We start from the raw sequence: 20,000 nt of genomic DNA on the forward strand, positions 1-20,000 counted from the left end.
TCATTAATTAAAAAAAAGGAAAATAAAAAGACTAAATTCATTTCACTTTTGTTTTTTTACTAAATAAATAAATTGCGTAAAATACAATGTTTTATTTAAATTAATTATATTCAAATAAATGTATATTTTTTTATTAATATTATATTCTGATATTTATATTAATATTTACTGATAATCAGTTACACTCTAGGGGCCAAAAGTTTGTGGACATCTGAGAATAAGATCCAAATTTATTCTCCTTATAATAACCTCCACTTTTCTGGGCAGATGTTCCACTACATTGTTGTGGAGATTCATGCAGCTACAGGGGGGTGGTAGTAAAGTCAGGTAGTGATGGAGGTGAGAAGGTGACGAGGTTCCTTCAATAGTTTTGGAGCTCTACAGCGGCAGATCTTCCACTCCAACCCATGTAAGGCAGATCTTCATGTAGCAGTGTGGTGGCCGTTTTGGGTCTCCTAGTTTAAGTGAAGGACAAATGTGCATCTCCAGGTTTGTGGTAAATGTTTGGTGAAGAACCACATGAGGGTGGAAAAGGCAGGTGTCCTGATACTTTTGGCCACAGTGTATTATTGAAATATTAATATTATTGAAGGTGAAACGCTACATGAAGCTCCATTCTGTGTTCATCTCAGTTCATTGACAGTATTTTATTTACACTTAAATTCATTTACACGACACAACTGTAAAACTGTTACTTTTTTAATTGATTTAGAGTGAAATTGGACATGTTTGGTATTTTATTTATTTATTTTCTGCATAAATAAACAAATCAATATTACATCATGATTGTGTTCAGATGATGTTTTACTGCTTTCATTTCTCCGTTATTGTTCCAAAATGTAAAAATAAATTAAATCAGTTTTTTCCTAAACGTGTAAAATTCAACAAATTTATTAAAGAAAAAAGACATTCAGCAAAACCCCCAGATATTTTTAAATAAAATATTCAATTCAAATGAAGTAAAAATAAACAGAATTCAATTCAATCACTTTTTCTTTTTTTTTTTTTATAAAATCACCCAACAGTGAAAACACAAGCTAAAACCTTTTAATTTATTATTTCAAATCTGAATGTAAATCAGAACAACAACAAAAAAACAGTTAATTGAATGATTTAAATTCTTTATAATAATAATAATAATAATACAGTTTTTGTGGCCTGAACGTCTTTAAACATTAAAAATAGTTTGTTCTTAAAATTAATGTTGAATGAAGAAAGATTAGAGAATCTGAGTGGGCGTGGCCTTTTCATCTCATACTGCAAATGAACAGAGGGAAGATAAGTGGGTGGGGCTTATACCGAGGTCATACTTCTCTAGCTTCAAAATTATAGAACACACCGAAAGTGGGCGTGTCAGTGATGATCACATACAACAATTCTCACAGCTCTAAGTGGGAGTGGCTTTTGGAAAGTTAAAAAAATTATGTAAGCGTGCCCTTAAAATAACGTATATGGAAATTTAAAAGCAGCTGGAAGTGGGTGTGGCTTTAAACGGTGTGGAAGTGGGTGTGATGTAATTAATATTAATATAAAAACTCTGAGTTGCTTAACATAGAATAAAATGCAATTAAATAAAGGAATGTCTCGGAATGGGCGTGGCTTTAATAACAAAACAGAATATGGGTGTGGTTTTTTAAATTACAAAACTGAGATCAGCTCTAAGTGGGCGTGGCTTGAGAGCCTCAGAAAAGATCATTTAAATTACATCAATAGCATGACAATGAGGTCGGAGTTGAGCGGGCGTGGTCTGAGAGCCAGCCATAGTTATAGGCATTATAAAGTCGATTAATGGGGGTGGCTTCAAGAATATAGAAGAGGTGGGCGGGCATTCATATTAATCCTGCATATGGAAATAAGGACAGTTTAAGAGGGTGTGGCTTTTATATTAAATCCTGGATATGAAAATAAGCTTTAAAGTGGGTGTGGCTTGAAAACCGTAGAAGTAAATATAGTCTTGATGTAAAAGATATTAGGACGTCTCATGAGTGGGCGTGGCTTTCAAGTCACCATAGACGAGTAAAAGTGAACGTGTCCTTTAAATCAGATACTGCAACACGCTGTGTTTAAAAAAAATATGGGCGTGTTTTTAAATGACACTATAACACTATGGGAACGTAACAAAAAATGATATATATTAAAGTCAAAGTGGGGGCGTGGCATAAAAAACGATGCAGTTGTGTCACTGAAATGACGCAGCAGATAAATGTGGTAGAATGACTGTATTTAAAAATGAAAGTAGGCGTGGCTTTAAGACACTGAAATGAGTATACGTTAGAGACCAGCTCTGAGAGGAGGTGTGGCTTAAAGACTACAGAACAGAAAGTGGGTGTGTCATATATACATATGTGTATATACATATAGATGAATAGTGATATATAGACAAATGGACTCATAAATACGGGTTTATAAATAAACGTGTGTGTGTGTGTGTGTGTGTGTGTGTGTGTGTGTGTGTGTGTCACTTGCGGTGTTGTCCCTGGGCGAAGTGACAGGCGAAGTCGTACTTGTCGCTGCAGTGCACGCCGCAGACGTTACACTGGAAGGGCTGGTCGTAACCATGGCAACCCATGTGCACGGTGTAGAGCACGTTGTCGCCGAAGTAGGTCTGACAGTGCGGGCAGAAGTAGAGCGTCCGAGCGTTGATCTGCGCCGGGGAAGATTCCGGACTCAGGAGGGCATCGGCGGAAAGGTCCTGAGACGGAGGAGTCAGAGCGTGACCTTTGACATCCCTCTCGTAGCCGTCCAAGTCCTGGCCGGGGGAACAGGGGCGCGGGCCTTCGCTGCACTCGTGCTCCTGATTGGCCGGCGGTTGGGGGAGGAGGAGGGGCTTGTCGTCGGGGATGTAGAGCTGCTGGGATTTGGTCTGCGTGGCGTTGGTCAGGTGGCGGAGTTTGTGGCGGCGGCGGCGGTGGTGTGAGAGGTTGCTGCGGTCGTTGCAGCGGAACGGACAGAGCTCGCACTTGTACGGCTTCTCGCCCGTGTGCGAGCGCATGTGCGTCTCCAGCTGTCGCTCGTACGCCGAGGAGAACGGACACAGCTGACAGCGGTGAGGCTTTTCTCCTACACACACAGAGGCGGGAAAAAACGATAAAAAGAACGACATTGGGACAAGAAAGAAGGGAAAGAAGATCAAGTGTAAAAGTTTCCCTTAAAAGGAAAATAAAGGGACCCTGTATAAGCCCCGCCCCCCGAGTCGGACCTGTGTGTGTGCGCATGTGTTCGATGAGGCGGGCCTGCCCCTTGCTGGCGTAAGTGCAGTAACGACACTGGAATTTTCCATCTCCCGTCCTCTCGAACCCGTCTGTGTCTAGACGCACCTCGACAGACGCCAGGTGATCCATCACACTGTGTTCCGCCTCGCACACACCTGAAACACCCCCAACACACACACACACACTCAGAAATAACATAAAAATTCCCTACAAAGCCACACCCCCATTAACCCCTAATATATTTTGATTTCTTCAATCAATGCCCTGAACTTTTTCTCTTTTTCTCTCTTTTACCCGTCCGCAAGTCCTCGTCACTCTTCTCCCCGTTCACGGAGGACGACAGCGCATTCACGTGATGCGTCTGCTGGTCCAGATACTCCTGAAAGTCCCTCACAAAGTCCAGAGGCTCCACCTTAGTCTCGTTCATCGTCCAACCGGGACGCGCCGCTGATTCTATACGCTCGATCCGCATCTACGCCGACCTGACACTGACACACACACACACACACACACACACACACACACACACACACACACACAAACACAAAGTCAGGAGATAGGAGTCCTTAATATAGTGGGCGTGGTTATGTAAATATGAGAGTGCTATATGCAAATTAGGCCCCATACGTCACTGGATATGGCGTCTCTTCTTTTCCCCCATATGGGATTTTATTTTTATTAATATTATTATTATTATTATTATTATTATTATTATTAATAATAAATATATTTATGTTCAATTACTTTTGTTGATTTATGTTTACAGAGTAATTTATTTATTAACAAAACGATATTTAAATGTGAGAAATGTGTGAAATTAATACATTTCCGCTTTTCTTTTATTACATATAAGCAGTTTGGGTACAATTTAGGGACATTTTATTTTTTATTGTTTTATTTTATTGATTGGTTTATGAAGATAAAGAAAAGTGAAGCTAACGCTTACCTGTGTCTCGGTGAGCAGGTACTTAACAGCCGAGAAATAAACCGGAAATTCGGACTGAAAATCTAATTAAAACATTATAAATTAAATTCGAGAAAATAACAAGACGTTACCTGATCCTAACTTTCCCAATAAAACGGTTTTAATATATAATATATACACAATAACCAAAGCTAATCGTATTGCTAACCTTTACCAGCTCAACCCGTCTTTTTTCTTTCCCTACCCGCTTTTCTAAAAATCCCGCCTCCTGACTGATGATTGGTTAGAAATTTCACCACGCGAGAGGATTGGACAAATAATCTGCGTGTGCCTTCGATTTAATCCAATCACAACACATTCACACGACTACGGGTTTGATAGGAAAACGTCCTATTGTGGCCTATTGTGGTGTAACCCCTAAATCAGGCCCCTCGCGAAAAATAAAACGTTGGTTCCTATCTGGAAAAAAATTAAACGGCAGCATTTTTAAATCCAGAGATCATTAGACTTAATAAATCCTGTAAAAAGATCTGTGAAGTTTGGTGTTATAATATACTGCTTAAAGACACGCGTATGTGAAATAAATACATACATTTTTAAAACGACACGTGTCGCTGTTTCACACGAATATTTTAAACGCCGGACACGAATAAACCGTATGTAAACAAGTTTTATGAAAATGGCGGCGCCCTTGTTCAGGTTCTTTGGAAAGGTGAATAAATGAATTGGGAAACCTTTTGCTTAGTTTAAAAAGCTAAATAAACTGCATTTAACGACATACATGCATATATATATATATATATATATATATATATATATATATATATATATATATATATATATATATATATATATAAACTAAATGAGCTTACTGACGTTAATAGCATATTGTAGTAGGAATATATATATTATATTATATCAATCCTGCCACGATGTGGAATGTTGTACAAATGTTCTTTGATGTTTTTAGAGTTATATACAGCTTAATCATTATTTTCTTCAAATTATCTGTTTGTCGATATTGATGGCATAATGTGCAGAAGAAACTTTTGTTTTTTATTGACTAAATATTCAGTTTCATCTATAAAGGGTAATGAGTAATGATGAGAGAGAGAGAGAGAGAGAGAGAGAGAGAGAGAGAGAGAGAGAGAGAGAGAGAGAGAGAAATCTGCAGAAGCTGTTGAGTAATAAATAGGACAGGAATGATGGACAGTAATAATAAGTAAATAATAAATTAACTCAGCAGTAATAAATTATTCCCCAGAGTTGATCTTTTCATAAAGGAGTACAATAAACAGAAAAGCTTGAGGACTGATCCAGTTTATTACACTTTTCTGAATGTCCCATAATAAAAAATCCAATAAAAAGTTCTGCAGATGTTCTTTGTACAGGTTGGTGCAGAAAAACCACGTTTTTGAAATATGCAGTAGTTGTGAAGGTGAAGGTCGGAGACCCCCACACCGCCTGTGAAAAGTTCAAAAGGGTTTAGTGGCAATTGGAACGTGGAGCATCGTGTTCTCTTTCATCATCTCGTGTTTGAGATCCACCTATGGGAAGGGCATCCGTACCTGACCTCTGCAGAAGCACACAATTGCTAAGTCTGGCTTGACAGACACACACTTCCCTGAGTGCATAATTCAATTCAATTCAATTAATTTCATGTTTATTTGTGTTGAGCTTTTAATAATGAACATTGTCTCAGAGCAGCTTTACACAGATCATGTGGTGATAAAAGTGAATAAGTTCTTTATAAGTGTAAGTTTGTCCCTGATGAACGAGTCGGTGGGGACTGTGGTGAAGGAAAAACCCCCTGAGATGGTATAAGGAAGAAACCTTGAGAGAAACCAGACTCAAGAGGGAACCTCATCCTCATCTGGGTTCCACCGAATGTCCATTTATTACAGATAAATGATGTTGAGGTGCAGTGATGAAGATCAGAGCAAACTGTAGTCCTGAGTCAGTGTAGCAGACTGTTGATATAAACTACAGTCCAAATCCAAATTCATCCTCAAAGCTCCTGTTCTTACTTTGTAATCTAATGGAGATCCAGGGCGTTGATGAGAAACATCCCCAGCTGCACAGAGTCGCCTCCAATCGAAGAGAGCATCATCCAGAGGCAGACCAGGACAAAGTGGGAAGATAAGGCATCTGCACGTGCTACCTTTCATCAGTTGACATTCACTTTTTTTTTATGCTAGGGAGTCATGTGACAGCCTGGCTGTGTTTGTCAGCCCCTGGATAAGTGATTCACACAATCACAAGGGGTTACAGGCTTCAGTTTGCCCCTTGAAAAGGGGCGGTTCGAGTTGTAGCTCTGCATCTAAGCAATCAGCGTGTTTACTCTTGCTATTTTCTGGTCCCAAAAAGGGCAGCTTTCTCCGTCCTGTTCTGGATCTCAAAATGTTGAACAAACATTTGAGGAAATACAATTTTAGAATATTACACGATTCTCTTGTACGTTCAATAAAACAGAACTATTGGTTCTGCTCAATCGTTCTGAGCGATGCTTTTTTCCACATAAGCATCTATCTTCCGTACATGAGATTCCTTCGTTTCGCTTACCAAGGCATGTCTTACAAATTCATGGTCCTTCTGTTCGTGCTCGCACTAAGTCCAAGGTCTTTCTGTCTGTGCGCGGAGGTGGGGCTTGCACCACTGAGAGTAGTGGGTCTCAAGATCCTGACATACATAGACAATCGGCTGATTATAGCCGATTCAAGAGAGAAAGTGATTAGTAACACTAACCGTGTACTTTCAGGGAAGGAGCAAGGTTACAATATTGCACATGTCTCAATTTACATGTCCTTGTCCTGCCTCTAGGCCTTCTGAGAATGACGGTGTTTACGAAGTTAATTTTAACTCCTCATCTCCTGCTGCGGAAATGACAGATGCTTAACAGGGTGGGGAACCACAAAGGAAGGCAGATCAGTGAATGATGTGTGGCCAAACACACTTCACTCAGCCCATATAAACTATTTGGAGCTCCTTACTGTGTGGAAGGCTCTGAATCATTTCCTACCTCGCTTGCAGGGGCATCAAGTGCTGGTGCTCTGAGGCAATATGACCGCTGTAGCACATATCAACCGCCAAGGGGAATGTGCTTCTCCAAGCTACCTGTTAAGTATCGACTACAAACTCCTGCTACTTACCTACAAAACACTAAATGGTTTATCTCCATGTATCTCTCCAGTCTCCTAACACGCTACAATCCGTCACGCTCCCTGAGATCTCAAAACTCTGGGCTTCTAGTAGTTCCTAGAATAGCAAAGTCCACTAAAGGTGGTAGAGCATTTTCACATTTAGCTCCTAAACTCTGGAATAGTCTTCCTGACAGTGTTCGGGGCTCAGACACACTCTCCCAGTTTAAGTGCAGATTAAAGACGTATGTTTTTAGCGAGTTCTACACATAACACATATAACACACATCACAACCTTGTGCTCCAGAACATCTGATCACATCACATTATCAACTTGTGCTGTTAATATCATGAACAGCAGCTACGCTAATTCCTCTCCACTGCTTCTCTTTCTCTCCCCATCCCGAGGCTTCCTGAGGTTCCTCCAGCTCCAGTCACGTCCCACATCATGAAGATTATGGACCTTTGAAGAAGTAGATGCCGAACTCGCAAACATCCTGAACCATCTAGAGACGTACCAGCACCATTTGGATCCCACCTCATGTGGAGTTTGGACACTGGACCTCTTTGAGTGTTTAAAGGCTCTGGCATGGAGAAGCTGGTGGTGGATCTGTGATGATCTCAGATGTTGAGATATTTTATGAGTTGCTCAGTAGCTCCTAGTTTTATAACCACAAATGACTGTAGAAGACTGTAGAAAGATCATCAGTAATAATCACACACTCCAGTGCTCATGTTAGTTCTCACTCTCCAGTGTTCTGTAGTGTTTAAAGACTATAATTACACTCTTGATGTCACCCAAATGAGGATGAGGTTCTGCTTTTGAGTCTGGTTCCTCTCAAGGTTTCTTCCTCATAACATCTAAGGGAGTTTTCCCTTCACCCCAATGTCTGTTGTGGAATGCACAATAGAAATAAACTTGACTTGACTTATCCCTAGATGTATGACGGGTGCTCGTGACTCCTTTTCTTGGCCCACACGCTCACTAGATTTATCGGTCTGTGTTTTCCTTCTTTGGAGTCACCTCAAACTAAAAGTGTACATTTGTACAGTAGACTAGCAGAAAGTTGCCATTCGTGAAGAAATTGCTACTGTTCCAGATAAATGTTGGTGCGATGCAGAACTTTGAGGAGAGGGTTCGGATGTGTGTACAGCAGGAAGGACGTCATTTTTCTGATATAATCTTCAGTAATTAAATAAACAATGTATAATTATCAGAAACTGCATTTATTACAGATTGTTTTTTGTGTTGATACTAAATTTTATATTGAAAATCAACAAAGTTACACTTGAAAAAGTTTTTTTTTCACCACCATGAAAAAATTTGTATCTGATTTTTAGGAAAGAGTTTGTGTGTGTGTGTGTGTGTGTGTGTGTGTGTGTGTGTAAACAGTTGTGATGATGATGTTGTGGTTAATGTGTGTAGGTGAGCAGGCAGCTGACGCCTCCATGGGCTTCAAGTCGGCCGCTTATTCGTCACGTTTCCTCTCCGGCCGCCGGGTTTCCTCCCCTACAGACCTACACAGAGGAGGAGACCATGATGAGGGACTCGGGTAAGAACAATACAAACCCAAACCTCATCTGATATAACTGATGAGGAGCAGAGAGGAGGAAGGGAGGAGAGGAAAGGATGAAAAACAATTAAATAAAAGGACAAAAAATAAAGAAAGCAAAGAAAAGAAAGAAAGAAGTCGTGGTTATAGAGACAGAGACGTCATATGATTTATGACAGAAAAAAACTTGTTTAATTACTACATATCAGTTCATGTCTAGTTGAGAGTGTGTGTGTGTGTGTGTGTGTGTGTGTGTGTGTGTGTGTGTGTGTGTGTGTGTTGTTTTGAAAGTGTAAATGATGTGGGGTTTCTGTGTAAACAGTGAAGAAGTACGCTGAGGAACGAATCGCTCCGTTTGTGTCTAAAATGGACGAAAACTCTGTGATGGAGCCGGAAGTGATCAGCTCTCTGTTCGAGCAGGGGGTCAGTGTGTGTGTGTGTGTGTGTGTGTGTGTGTGTGTGTGTGTGTGTGTGTGTGTGTGTGTCTGTGAACTGAGATACTTTACGCACTACAGTAACATGGTAGTGGTGTGTGTGTGTGTGTGTGTGTGTGTGTGTGTGTGATCTGAGATACTTTACGCACTACAGTAACATGGTAGTGGTGTGTGTGTGTGTGTGTGTGTGTGTGTGTGTGTGTGTGTGTGTGTGTGTGTGTGTGTGATCTGAGATACTTTACGCACTACAGTAACATGGTGGTGTGTGTGTGTGTGTGTGTGTGTGTGTGTGTGTGTGTGTGTGTGTGTGTGTGTGTGATCTGAGATACTTTACGCACTACAGTAACATGGTAGTGGTGTGTGTGTGTGTGTGTGTGTGTGTGTGTGTGTGTGTGTGTGTGTGTGTGTGTGTGTGTGTGTGTGTGTGTGTGATCTGAGATACTTTACGCACTACAGTAACATGGTTGTGTGTGTGTGTGTGTGTGTGTGTGTGTGTGTGTGTGTGTGATCTGAGATACTTTACGCACTACTGTAACATGGTGGTGTGTGTGTGTGTGTGTGTGTGTGTGTGTGTGTGTGTGTGTGTGTGTGTGATCTGAGATACTTTACGCACTACAGTAACATGGTTGTGTGTGTGTGTGTGTGTGTGTGTGTGTGTGTGTGTGTGTGTGATCTGAGATACTTTACGCACTACAGTAACATGGTGGTGTGTGTGTGTGTGTGTGTGTGTGTGTGTGATCTGAGATACTTTACGCACTACTGTAACATGGTAGTGGTGTGTGCGTGCGTGTGTGTGTGTGTGTGTGTGTGTGTGTGTGTGTGTGTGTGTGTGTGTGTGTGTGTGTGTGATGTGAGATATTTTACACTCTACAGAAATGGTTACCCTGTGTGCGTGGTTGTGTGGTTACCCTGTGTGCGTGTGTGTGTGTGTTTGTTTGTGTGTGTGTTGCAGTTGATGGGGATTGAGATAGACACTGAGTACAGTGGTACAGGCTCCTCCTTCTTCTCCTCCATCCTGGTGATTGAGGAGCTGGCGAAGGTGGACCCGTCCATATCGGTGCTGTGCGACATCCAGAACACGCTGATCAACACACTGATGATTAAACTGGGCACCGAGGAGCAGAAACGCAAATATCTGCCTCGCCTCGCCTCCGACACGGTGAGAGACCACCGAGAGACCACTTAGAGATCAGACCAAGCCTTCTTTACTGAGACTGACACACACAGGCCACGCCTTCATTATTGAGACTGATACACAGGCCACACCTCCTTCACTAAGACACACTGTGTATTATTTACCCAGTAATCTGAGTGTGTGTGTGTGTGTGTGTGTGTGTGTGTGTGTGTGTGTGTGTAGATTGGGAGTTTTTGTCTCTCCGAGGCTGGATCTGGGAGCGATGCGTTCTCTCTGAAAACTCGAGCAGAGAAATGTGGAGATCAGTACGTCATTAACGGGTCCAAGATGTGGATCAGTAACGCAGAGCATGCTGGAGTCTTCCTGGTCATGGCTAATGCAGATCTGTCAGCTGTGAGGCTCATACACACACACACACACACACACACACACACACACACACTGAGAGAGAGAGCGAGAGCGAGACTTTCTCAGGGTCTCTGTTAGATGTGTGTAAATGGTGTGTATAATGGTTACAGGGTTACAAAGGGATCACGTGCTTCATCGTGGATCGGGACACCGAGGGTCTTCACATCGGCAAGAAGGAGAACAAACTGGGGCTGAGAGCCTCGTCCACCTGCTCGCTCGCCTTCGATAACGTCACGGTACACACACACACACACACACACACACATACACACACACACACACACACAGAGAGAGAGAGAGACAGACAGACATGTTCTCAGGGTCTTTGTTAGATGTGTCACTGGTGTGTATAATGTGGTACAGGTGAGTGAGAAGAACGTGCTGGGTGAAGTGGGACAGGGATACAAATACGCCATCGGGATGCTGAACGAGGGGAGAATCGGCATCGCAGCACAGGTACCGTCTGTCTGTCCGCCTCCATTTGTCTCACTACAAATTGGTCTGTTAACTAGGGCTGAACAATTTTGGAAAATAATCTAATTGTGATTTTATTATATATTTTTTTTACCAATATCACAATAACGATTTACTATGAAATAGTTTTTTTTACGCTCTTTATGTTCTGTATTCAACAAAGACGCAATAAATCATTGTATAGTATAACCAACACAATATTTGATAGATTCAACATAAAATGTTCTTTTCTGTAGGTCAGGCCTGTATATTACGATGGAATTATTTAATGCATGAACATGACTGACATTTTTATTTAACAACTACAATCACTTTAGTATATTGACTGGTTTGTTGTATTTTCAGCCCTGTGAGTATGTAATAATTATTATTGCAGGCACTGAAAAATAAACCTGGTGTAAACATTAATATTAAAGTGATATAGTCATAAATTACACGCAGAAATGCCAAATGTTATCTTTTTCCCCCATTTTTATCAGAGAATACGGCAGAAAATATACGGTTAGGGTTACAGTTAGGGTTACAGTTAGGGTTACAGTTAGGGTTACAGTTAGGGTTACAGTTAGGGTTAGGGTTACAGTTAGGGTAAGGGTTACGGTTACAGTTAGGGTTAGGGTAACAGTTAGGGTAAGGGTTACGGTTACAGTTAGGGTTAGGGTAACAGTTAGGGTTAGGGTTACAGTTAGGGTAACAGTTAGGGTTAGGGTTACAGTTAGGGTAATGGTTACAGTTAGGGTTACAGTTAGGGTAAGAGTTAGGGTGACAGTTAGGGTTAGGGTGACAGTTAGGGTTAGGCTTACAGTTAGGGTTAGGGTTACAGTTAGGGTAAGGGTTAGGGTTACAGTTAGGGTTACAGTTAGGGTTAGGGTTACGGTTAGGGTTACAGTTAGGGTTAGGGTTACATTTAGGGTTACAGTTTGGGTAAGGGTTACAGTTAGGGTTAGGGTTACACTTAGGTTAAGGGTTAGGGTAAGGGTTACAGTTAGGGTTATAGTTAGGGTAAGGGTTATAGTTAGGGTAAGGGTTACAGTTAGGGTAAGGGTTAGGGTTACATTTAGGGTTAGGGTAAGGGTTACAGTTAGGGTAAGGGTTACAGTTAGGGTTACAGTTAGGGTTAGGGTTACGGTTAGGGTTACAGTTAGGGTTAGGGTTACATTTAGGGTTACAGTTTGGGTAAGGGTTACAGTTAGGGTTAGGGTTACACTTAGGTTAAGGGTTAGGGTAAGGGTTACAGTTAGGGTTATAGTTAGGGTAAGGGTTATAGTTAGGGTAAGGGTTATAGTTAGGGTAAGGGTTACAGTTAGGGTAAGGGTTAGGGTTACATTTAGGGTTAGGGTAAGGGTTACAGTTAGGGTAAGGGTTAGGGTTACATTTAGGGTTAGGGTAAGGGTTACAGTTAGGGTAAGGGTTAGGGTTACATTTAGGGTTAGGGTAAGGGTTACAGTTAGGGTTACAGTTAGGGTAAGGGTTACAAGTCAAGTCAAGTTTATTTGTATAGCGTTTTTCACAACAGACATTGTCTCAAAGCAGCTTTACAGAAAACAACAGTGAAGGTGAATGGTGTGCGTTTGTTACAGTTAGGGTAAGGGTTACAGTTAGGGTAAGGGTTACGGTTAGGGTTACAGTTATGGGTAAGGGTTACGGTTAGGGTAAGGGTTACGGTTAGGGTAAGGGTTACGGTTAGGGTTAGGGTTACGGTTCGGGTAAGGGTTACGGTTAGGGTAAGGGTTACAGTTAGGGTAAGGGTTACGGTTAGGGTAAGGGTTACGGTTAGGGTAAGGGTTACGGTTAGGGTAAGAGCTACAGTTAGGGTAAGAGCTACAGTTAGGGTAAGGGTTAGGGTTACATTTAGGGTTAGGGTAAGGGTTACAGTTAGGGTAAGGGTTACAGTTAGGGTTACAGTTAGGGTTAGGGTTACGGTTAGGGTTACAGTTAGGGTTAGGGTTACATTTAGGGTTACAGTTTGGGTAAGGGTTACAGTTAGGGTTAGGGTTACACTTAGGTTAAGGGTTAGGGTAAGGGTTACAGTTAGGGTTATAGTTAGGGTAAGGGTTATAGTTAGGGTAAGGGTTATAGTTAGGGTAAGGGTTACAGTTAGGGTAAGGGTTAGGGTTACATTTAGGGTTAGGGTAAGGGTTACAGTTAGGGTAAGGGTTACGGTTACAGTTAGGGTTAGGGTAACAGTTAGGGTTAGGGTTACAGTTAGGGTAACAGTTAGGGTTAGGGTTACAGTTAGGGTAATGGTTACAGTTAGGGTTACAGTTAGGGTAAGAGTTAGGGTGACAGTTAGGGTTAGGGTGACAGTTAGGGTTAGGCTTACAGTTAGGGTTAGGGTTACAGTTAGGGTAAGGGTTAGGGTTACAGTTAGGGTTACAGTTAGGGTTAGGGTTACGGTTAGGGTTACAGTTAGGGTTAGGGTTACATTTAGGGTTACAGTTTGGGTAAGGGTTACAGTTAGGGTTAGGGTTACACTTAGGTTAAGGGTTAGGGTAAGGGTTACAGTTAGGGTTATAGTTAGGGTAAGGGTTATAGTTAGGGTAAGGGTTACAGTTAGGGTAAGGGTTAGGGTTACATTTAGGGTTAGGGTAAGGGTTACAGTTAGGGTAAGGGTTACAGTTAGGGTTACAGTTAGGGTTAGGGTTACGGTTAGGGTTACAGTTAGGGTTAGGGTTACATTTAGGGTTACAGTTTGGGTAAGGGTTACAGTTAGGGTTAGGGTTACACTTAGGTTAAGGGTTAGGGTAAGGGTTACAGTTAGGGTTATAGTTAGGGTAAGGGTTATAGTTAGGGTAAGGGTTATAGTTAGGGTAAGGGTTACAGTTAGGGTAAGGGTTAGGGTTACATTTAGGGTTAGGGTAAGGGTTACAGTTAGGGTAAGGGTTAGGGTTACATTTAGGGTTAGGGTAAGGGTTACAGTTAGGGTAAGGGTTAGGGTTACATTTAGGGTTAGGGTAAGGGTTACAGTTAGGGTTACAGTTAGGGTAAGGGTTACAAGTCAAGTCAAGTTTATTTGTATAGCGTTTTTCACAACAGACATTGTCTCAAAGCAGCTTTACAGAAAACAACAGTGAAGGTGAATGGTGTGCGTTTGTTACAGTTAGGGTAAGGGTTACAGTTAGGGTAAGGGTTACGGTTAGGGTTACAGTTATGGGTAAGGGTTACGGTTAGGGTAAGGGTTACGGTTAGGGTAAGGGTTACGGTTAGGGTTAGGGTTACGGTTCGGGTAAGGGTTACGGTTAGGGTAAGGGTTACAGTTAGGGTAAGGGTTACGGTTAGGGTAAGGGTTACGGTTAGGGTAAGGGTTACGGTTAGGGTAAGAGCTACAGTTAGGGTAAGAGCTACAGTTAGGGTAAGGGTTAGGGTTACATTTAGGGTTAGGGTAAGGGTTACAGTTAGGGTAAGGGTTACAGTTAGGGTTACAGTTAGGGTTAGGGTTACGGTTAGGGTTACAGTTAGGGTTAGGGTTACATTTAGGGTTACAGTTTGGGTAAGGGTTACAGTTAGGGTTAGGGTTACACTTAGGTTAAGGGTTAGGGTAAGGGTTACAGTTAGGGTTATAGTTAGGGTAAGGGTTATAGTTAGGGTAAGGGTTATAGTTAGGGTAAGGGTTACAGTTAGGGTAAGGGTTAGGGTTACATTTAGGGTTAGGGTAAGGGTTACAGTTAGGGTAAGGGTTAGGGTTACATTTAGGGTTAGGGTAAGGGTTACAGTTAGGGTAAGGGTTAGGGTTACATTTAGGGTTAGGGTAAGGGTTACAGTTAGGGTTACAGTTAGGGTAAGGGTTACAAGTCAAGTCAAGTTTATTTGTATAGCGTTTTTCACAACAGACATTGTCTCAAAGCAGCTTTACAGAAAACAACAGTGAAGGTGAATGGTGTGCGTTTGTTACAGTTAGGGTAAGGGTTACAGTTAGGGTAAGGGTTACGGTTAGGGTTACAGTTATGGGTAAGGGTTACGGTTAGGGTAAGGGTTACGGTTAGGGTAAGGGTTACGGTTAGGGTTAGGGTTACGGTTTGGGTAAGGGTTACGGTTAGGGTAAGGGTTACAGTTAGGGTAAGGGTTACGGTTAGGGTAAGGGTTACGGTTAGGGTAAGGGTTAGGGTTACAGTTAGGGTAAGAGCTACAGTTAGGGTAAGAGCTACAGTTAGGGTTAGGGTTAGGGTAAGGGTTACTGTTACGACTTCTTTTTATTCGTCTAGGGTTGGAAGCTGTAACATTCATAGTGTGATCTATTCTGTGAATAGGCCGGGGAAAAGGACACGTAAACCAAGTATAATATAAAAAGGATTTATTCAAACAATGAGGAACAGAAGAGAATGGCAAAGTATATACAATATTTACACATTAATCAAAAACCAAAACATAATAAATAATCCCACAGGAGAGAGAGGCGGAGAGTGGCGCTAAAGAAAAGAACACAATAGAACCAACCCAACTATCTCAGTAATAAACCATTAACCTAACACTAAACAAAACAATTCTTCCTGCGCCTCTACACGCCCTAGCTTACCTACTCTAAACTCCCCAAAATACAGAAGCAGCGCACACTCCTAGCTAGTGTCTCTATACATAACATCATCTACGTGTTGCACGATGTAAGTCACGTGACATACTACCTGCCCAACACTCCTGGGAAAAACACAAGGGTTGTTATGGAAAGCGCAAAGTTATATAGAATATAAACATTAACTTTAACTTAACAAATATTGTACAAAACCAAGTTAAAAGGGAAAAATACAAGAAACAGAATTAATGCTTCAAACACAACAATGCGATAAACAAATGGTGCTCTCTCTATAACGTTCCTGCAGTCCTTCTTTTTAAACTCCAGCAGCTGACCGGTTTGGCCACAGGTGCAGTCAGGTCACAAACGATGATTTTCCTCCCTAGCCAATAGCAGTCCAAACCGGGGAGGAACCTTGAGAAATTGACAGGAAGGTGAACCAATAAAGAGAGAGAAAAGCATCCACAAAAACGGACATCTACTGGGACGTAACAGTTACAGTTAGGGTAAGGGTTGCAGTTAGAGTTACAGTTAGGGTAAGGGTTACTGTTAGGGTAAGGGTTACAGTTAGGGTTAGGGTTACAGTTAGGGTTAGGGTAAGGGTTACAGTTAGGGTTAGGGTTACAGTTAGGGTTACGGTTAGGGTAAGGGTTAGGGTTACGGTTAGGGTTACAGTTAGGGTAAGGGTTACAGTTAGGGTTAGGGTTACAGTTAGGGAAAGGGTTACAGTTAGGGTTAGGGTAAGAGTTACAGTTAGGGTTAGGGTTACAGTTAGGGTAAGGGTTACAGTTAGGGTTAGGGTAAGAGTTACAGTTAGGGTTACAGTAAGGGTTAGGGTAAGGGTTTCAGTTAGGGTTAGGGTTACAGTTAGGGTTAGGGTAAGGGTTACAGTTAGGGTTAGGGTTACAGTTAGGGTTACGGTTAGGGTAAGGGTTAGGGTTACGGTTAGGGTAAGGGTTAGGGTTACAGTTAGGGTTAGGGTTACAGTTAGGGAAAGGGTTACAGTTAGGGTTAGGGTAAGAGTTACAGTTAGGGTTACAGTTAGGGTTAGGGTTACTGTTAGGGTTAGGGTAAGGGTTACAGTTACAGTTAGGGTTACGGTTAGGGTTACAGTTAGGGTAAGGGTTACAGTTAGGGTTAGGGTAAGGGTTACAATTACTGTTAGGGTTACAGTTAGGGTTACGGTTAGGGTTACAGTTAGGGTAAGGGTTACTGTTAGGGTAGGGGTATTTATTTATCTGAGTTTTTTATTGTAATGTTGAAAGTTTTATAAAAGTCAATAGTGACTTGTTTCCCTCTTGAGCGTTCTAAGGGGTATTAGAGAAGGGTGCACTCGCTGATATGGTTACAGTTAGGGTTAGGGTAACAGTTAGGGTTAGATTTTTTTCCTCATAACATCTAAGGGAGTTTTTCCTTGCCACAGTCGCCACGGCTGCTCATCAGGGATAAATGCACACCATTCACCTTCACTGTTGAAAGCTGCTTTGAGACAATGTCTGTTGTGAAAAGCGCAATAGAAATAAACTTGACTTGACTTTACAAACATGCTGGATGTGTCTATATTTCCAGCCTTTTACCAGGGACTTTTAAAATTTCAAAAACGAAATAAGAGTTGTCGAACATCACACTGGGTGCTGGAGGAGCCCCTGGTCTACGGGAGTTGACTGGACATCTCCGGTTTTGATCTCCTCAAAGATCGTCACACTCCAGGAGCTGGTGAACATCGCAGGGGCAAATCTGTCATGAGGAGAGGACCTTGCAGCACGTATAGGACTCAGGTCCCTGAGTGTCACTAACCAGCTTCTACACCGATGAAGGTCTACATTAACAGCAGAGGAGCATGTTCAGCTGAAGGTCTATGAAATCGGGAAAACCGGTCCTGTAGAGAAGGAACCCTTTCCCCAGCTGTACATCGCTTCAGACCTCTAAAGGTGTGATGGATGAACTTTGGGACAGCATTTGGGAAGCTGCTCTACAGAGCCTGTGTTAAGGTTTTAAATAAGAATAAACTGAGTGGGAGGGTGGACACCCAGTGGAGAAATGTTCTTGGTTTTAATGATGATCATAAACCAGAGTGGAGACACTGTACAAACCACCATTAACCAAAAAAATCTGCTGACCTCCAGTGGAGGATTTTACACTGCATCATCTCTCTGAACTCTTTTATTAGTATTTTAAACCCTGATGTTCTACAGGACTTCGTTCTGTTCACAGAGAGAAACTTTTTCATGCTTTTGCTCTCTGCTCCAGGTTACAGTCACTGTTTGAGCTTTTAAAACTTATTTTAAGTTCCCTAATGTGAATTTTACTCTACAGTGTTTTATTCTTGGTTTTAAGTACGTCAGGAGAAACAGGTGCATGTGCCAACTGGTTAACTTTATTTTTGGGCAGCGAAAAATGGCCACATACCTGAGCAGAAAAAAACAAAGTGACACAAAATGCTGAATCCTGGTTGATTTTTTTTTTTTTTATAAGAGTATAGGGGATGTGAAGGTGTTAGAGGCTGTGTGGTGGTGTAAAGAAACTCTGTGTTCTGTAAAAGATGAAGAACTGCACTTTGCACCAGAACTATCACCCCCCCCCCCAACGTTTAACTGTCACATTTTATTTATATCTAATTATCATTTTATTTATCAAACTATTTATTTGATGACCTCTGGCATTTAATATGACTTGTGTCCAATAAAGATTATAAAAAAAAAAAAAATCTCTTTTTCGCTCTCGCTTTCTCTCTCTCTCTCTCTCTCTCTCTCTCTCTCTGACTCTGATGTTGTTGTGATTACAGATGTTGGGTTTGGCTCAGGGATGTTTTGATCACACTGTTCCCTACACCAAGCAGAGAGTCCAGTTCGGAAAACGCATCTTTGATTTTCAGGTAACACACACACACACACACACACACACACACACACACACACACACACACACACACACACACACACACACACCATATACTGTATATATATATATACATATGTGTGTATGTATGTATGTATGTATGTATGTAAACTCACCGGCCACTTTATTAGGTACACCTGTCCAACTGCTCGTTAACGCAAATTTCTAATCAGCCAATCACATGGCAGCAACTCAATGCATTTAGGCATGTAGACATGGTCAAGACGATCTGCTGCAGTTTAAACCGAGTGTCAGAATGGGGAAGAAAGGTGATTTAAGTGACTTTGAACGTGACATGGTTGTTGGTGCCAGACGGGCTGGTCTGAGTTTTTCAGAAACTGCTGATCTACTGGGATTTTCACGCACAACCATCACTAGGGTTTACAGAGAATGGTCCGCAAAAGAGAAACTATCCAGTGAGCGGCAGATATTGGTGGCGCAAATGCTTTGTTGATGCCAGAGGTCAGAGGAGAATGGCCAGACTGGTTCGAGCTGATAGAAAGGCAACAGTAACTCAAATAACCATTTGTTACAACTGAGGTATGCAGAAGAGCATCTCTGAACGCACAACACGTCGAACCTTGAGGCGGATGGGCTACAGCAGCAGAAGACCACACCGGGTGCCACTCCTGACAGCTAAGAACAGCAAACTAAGGCTACAATTCGCACAGGCTCACCAAAATTGGACAATAGAAGATTGGAAAAACGTTGCCTGGTCTGATGAGTCTCGATTTCTGCTGCGACATTCGGATGGTAGGGTCAGAATTTGGCGTCAACAACATGAAAGCATGGATCCATCCTGCCTTGTATCAACGGTTCAGGCTGGTGGTGGTGGTGTAATGCTGTAATATTTTCTTGGCACACTTTGGGCCCATTAGTACCAATTGAGCATCGTGTCAACGCCACAGCCTACCTGAGTATTGTTGCTGACCGTGTCCATCCCTTTATGACCACAGTGTACCCATCTTCTGATGACTACTTCCAGCAGTCATAAAGCGTGAATCATCTCAGACTGGTTTCTTGAACATGACAATGAGTTCACTGTACTCAAATGGCCTCCAGAGTCACCAGACCTCAATCCAATAGAGCACCTTTGGGATGTGGTGGAACGGGAGATTCGCATCATGGATGTGCAGCCGACAAATCTGCAGCAACCGCGTGATGCTATTGTCAATATGGACCAAAATCTCTGAGGAATGTTTCCAGTACCTTGTTGAATCTATGCCACGAAGGTTTAAAGCAGTTCTGAAGGCAAAAGGAGGTCCAACCCGGTACTAGTAAGGTGTACCTAATAAAGTGGCCGGTGAGTGTATGTGACAA

At 42.0% G+C, this 20,000-nt stretch overlaps 2 protein-coding genes across 3 annotated transcripts in view; one reads left to right on the plus strand and one right to left on the minus strand.

Moving 5' to 3' along the window:
- Window positions 1-1,032: 1,032 nt before the first annotated feature.
- Window positions 1,033-4,407, minus strand: LOC310734991 (zinc finger protein Pegasus-like). Of its 2 annotated transcripts, XM_083557544.1 has the most exons (5): window positions 4,346-4,407; window positions 4,159-4,212; window positions 3,507-3,700; window positions 3,200-3,367; window positions 1,033-3,060 (listed from the first exon to the last, which is right to left on the minus strand). In XM_083557544.1, exons 3-5 carry the CDS (start codon window positions 3,682-3,684, stop codon window positions 2,459-2,461), a joined length of 948 nt encoding a protein of 315 aa, XP_083413670.1. In that variant the 5' UTR covers window positions 3,685-3,700; window positions 4,159-4,212; window positions 4,346-4,407; the 3' UTR covers window positions 1,033-2,458. The 2 variants fall into 2 exon arrangements, with proteins under 2 accessions (XP_083413670.1, XP_083413671.1); XM_083557545.1 differs by lacking the exon at window positions 4,346-4,407 and having other exon boundaries at window positions 3,507-3,694.
- A 304-nt stretch (window positions 4,408-4,711) lies between these two features.
- The window catches only part of acadsb (acyl-CoA dehydrogenase short/branched chain), a 16,535-nt gene continuing 1,246 nt past the window's right edge, over window positions 4,712-20,000 (plus strand). Inside the window, exons 1-8 of the mRNA XM_083557519.1 lie at window positions 4,712-4,849; window positions 8,701-8,827; window positions 9,150-9,250; window positions 10,214-10,420; window positions 10,619-10,789; window positions 10,915-11,040; window positions 11,168-11,260; window positions 18,568-18,657. Coding sequence (XP_083413645.1) covers window positions 4,811-4,849; window positions 8,701-8,827; window positions 9,150-9,250; window positions 10,214-10,420; window positions 10,619-10,789; window positions 10,915-11,040; window positions 11,168-11,260; window positions 18,568-18,657 — 954 coding nt within the window. The 5' untranslated portion in view covers window positions 4,712-4,810. The remainder of the gene's footprint in view (window positions 4,850-8,700; window positions 8,828-9,149; window positions 9,251-10,213; window positions 10,421-10,618; window positions 10,790-10,914; window positions 11,041-11,167; window positions 11,261-18,567; window positions 18,658-20,000) is intronic.

Source organism: Silurus aristotelis (assembly GCF_946808225.1).
Source record: "Silurus aristotelis genome assembly, chromosome: 12".
NCBI classification, from domain to species: domain Eukaryota; kingdom Metazoa; phylum Chordata; class Actinopteri; order Siluriformes; family Siluridae; genus Silurus; species Silurus aristotelis.

Excerpts from the sequence above, each read along its gene's own strand:
- LOC310734991 (XM_083557544.1), bottom strand. The coding sequence starts at position 3,684 with ATGCGGATCGAGCGTATAGAATCAGCGGCGCGTCCCGGTTGGACGATG. Across the intron at positions 3,368-3,506 it reads TGACGAGGACTTGCGGACGG|GTGTGTGCGAGGCGGAACAC; the intron begins GTAAAAGAGAGA and ends GGGGTGTTTCAG. Across the intron at positions 3,061-3,199 it reads ACACATGCGCACACACACAG|GAGAAAAGCCTCACCGCTGT; the intron begins GTCCGACTCGGG and ends CTGTGTGTGTAG.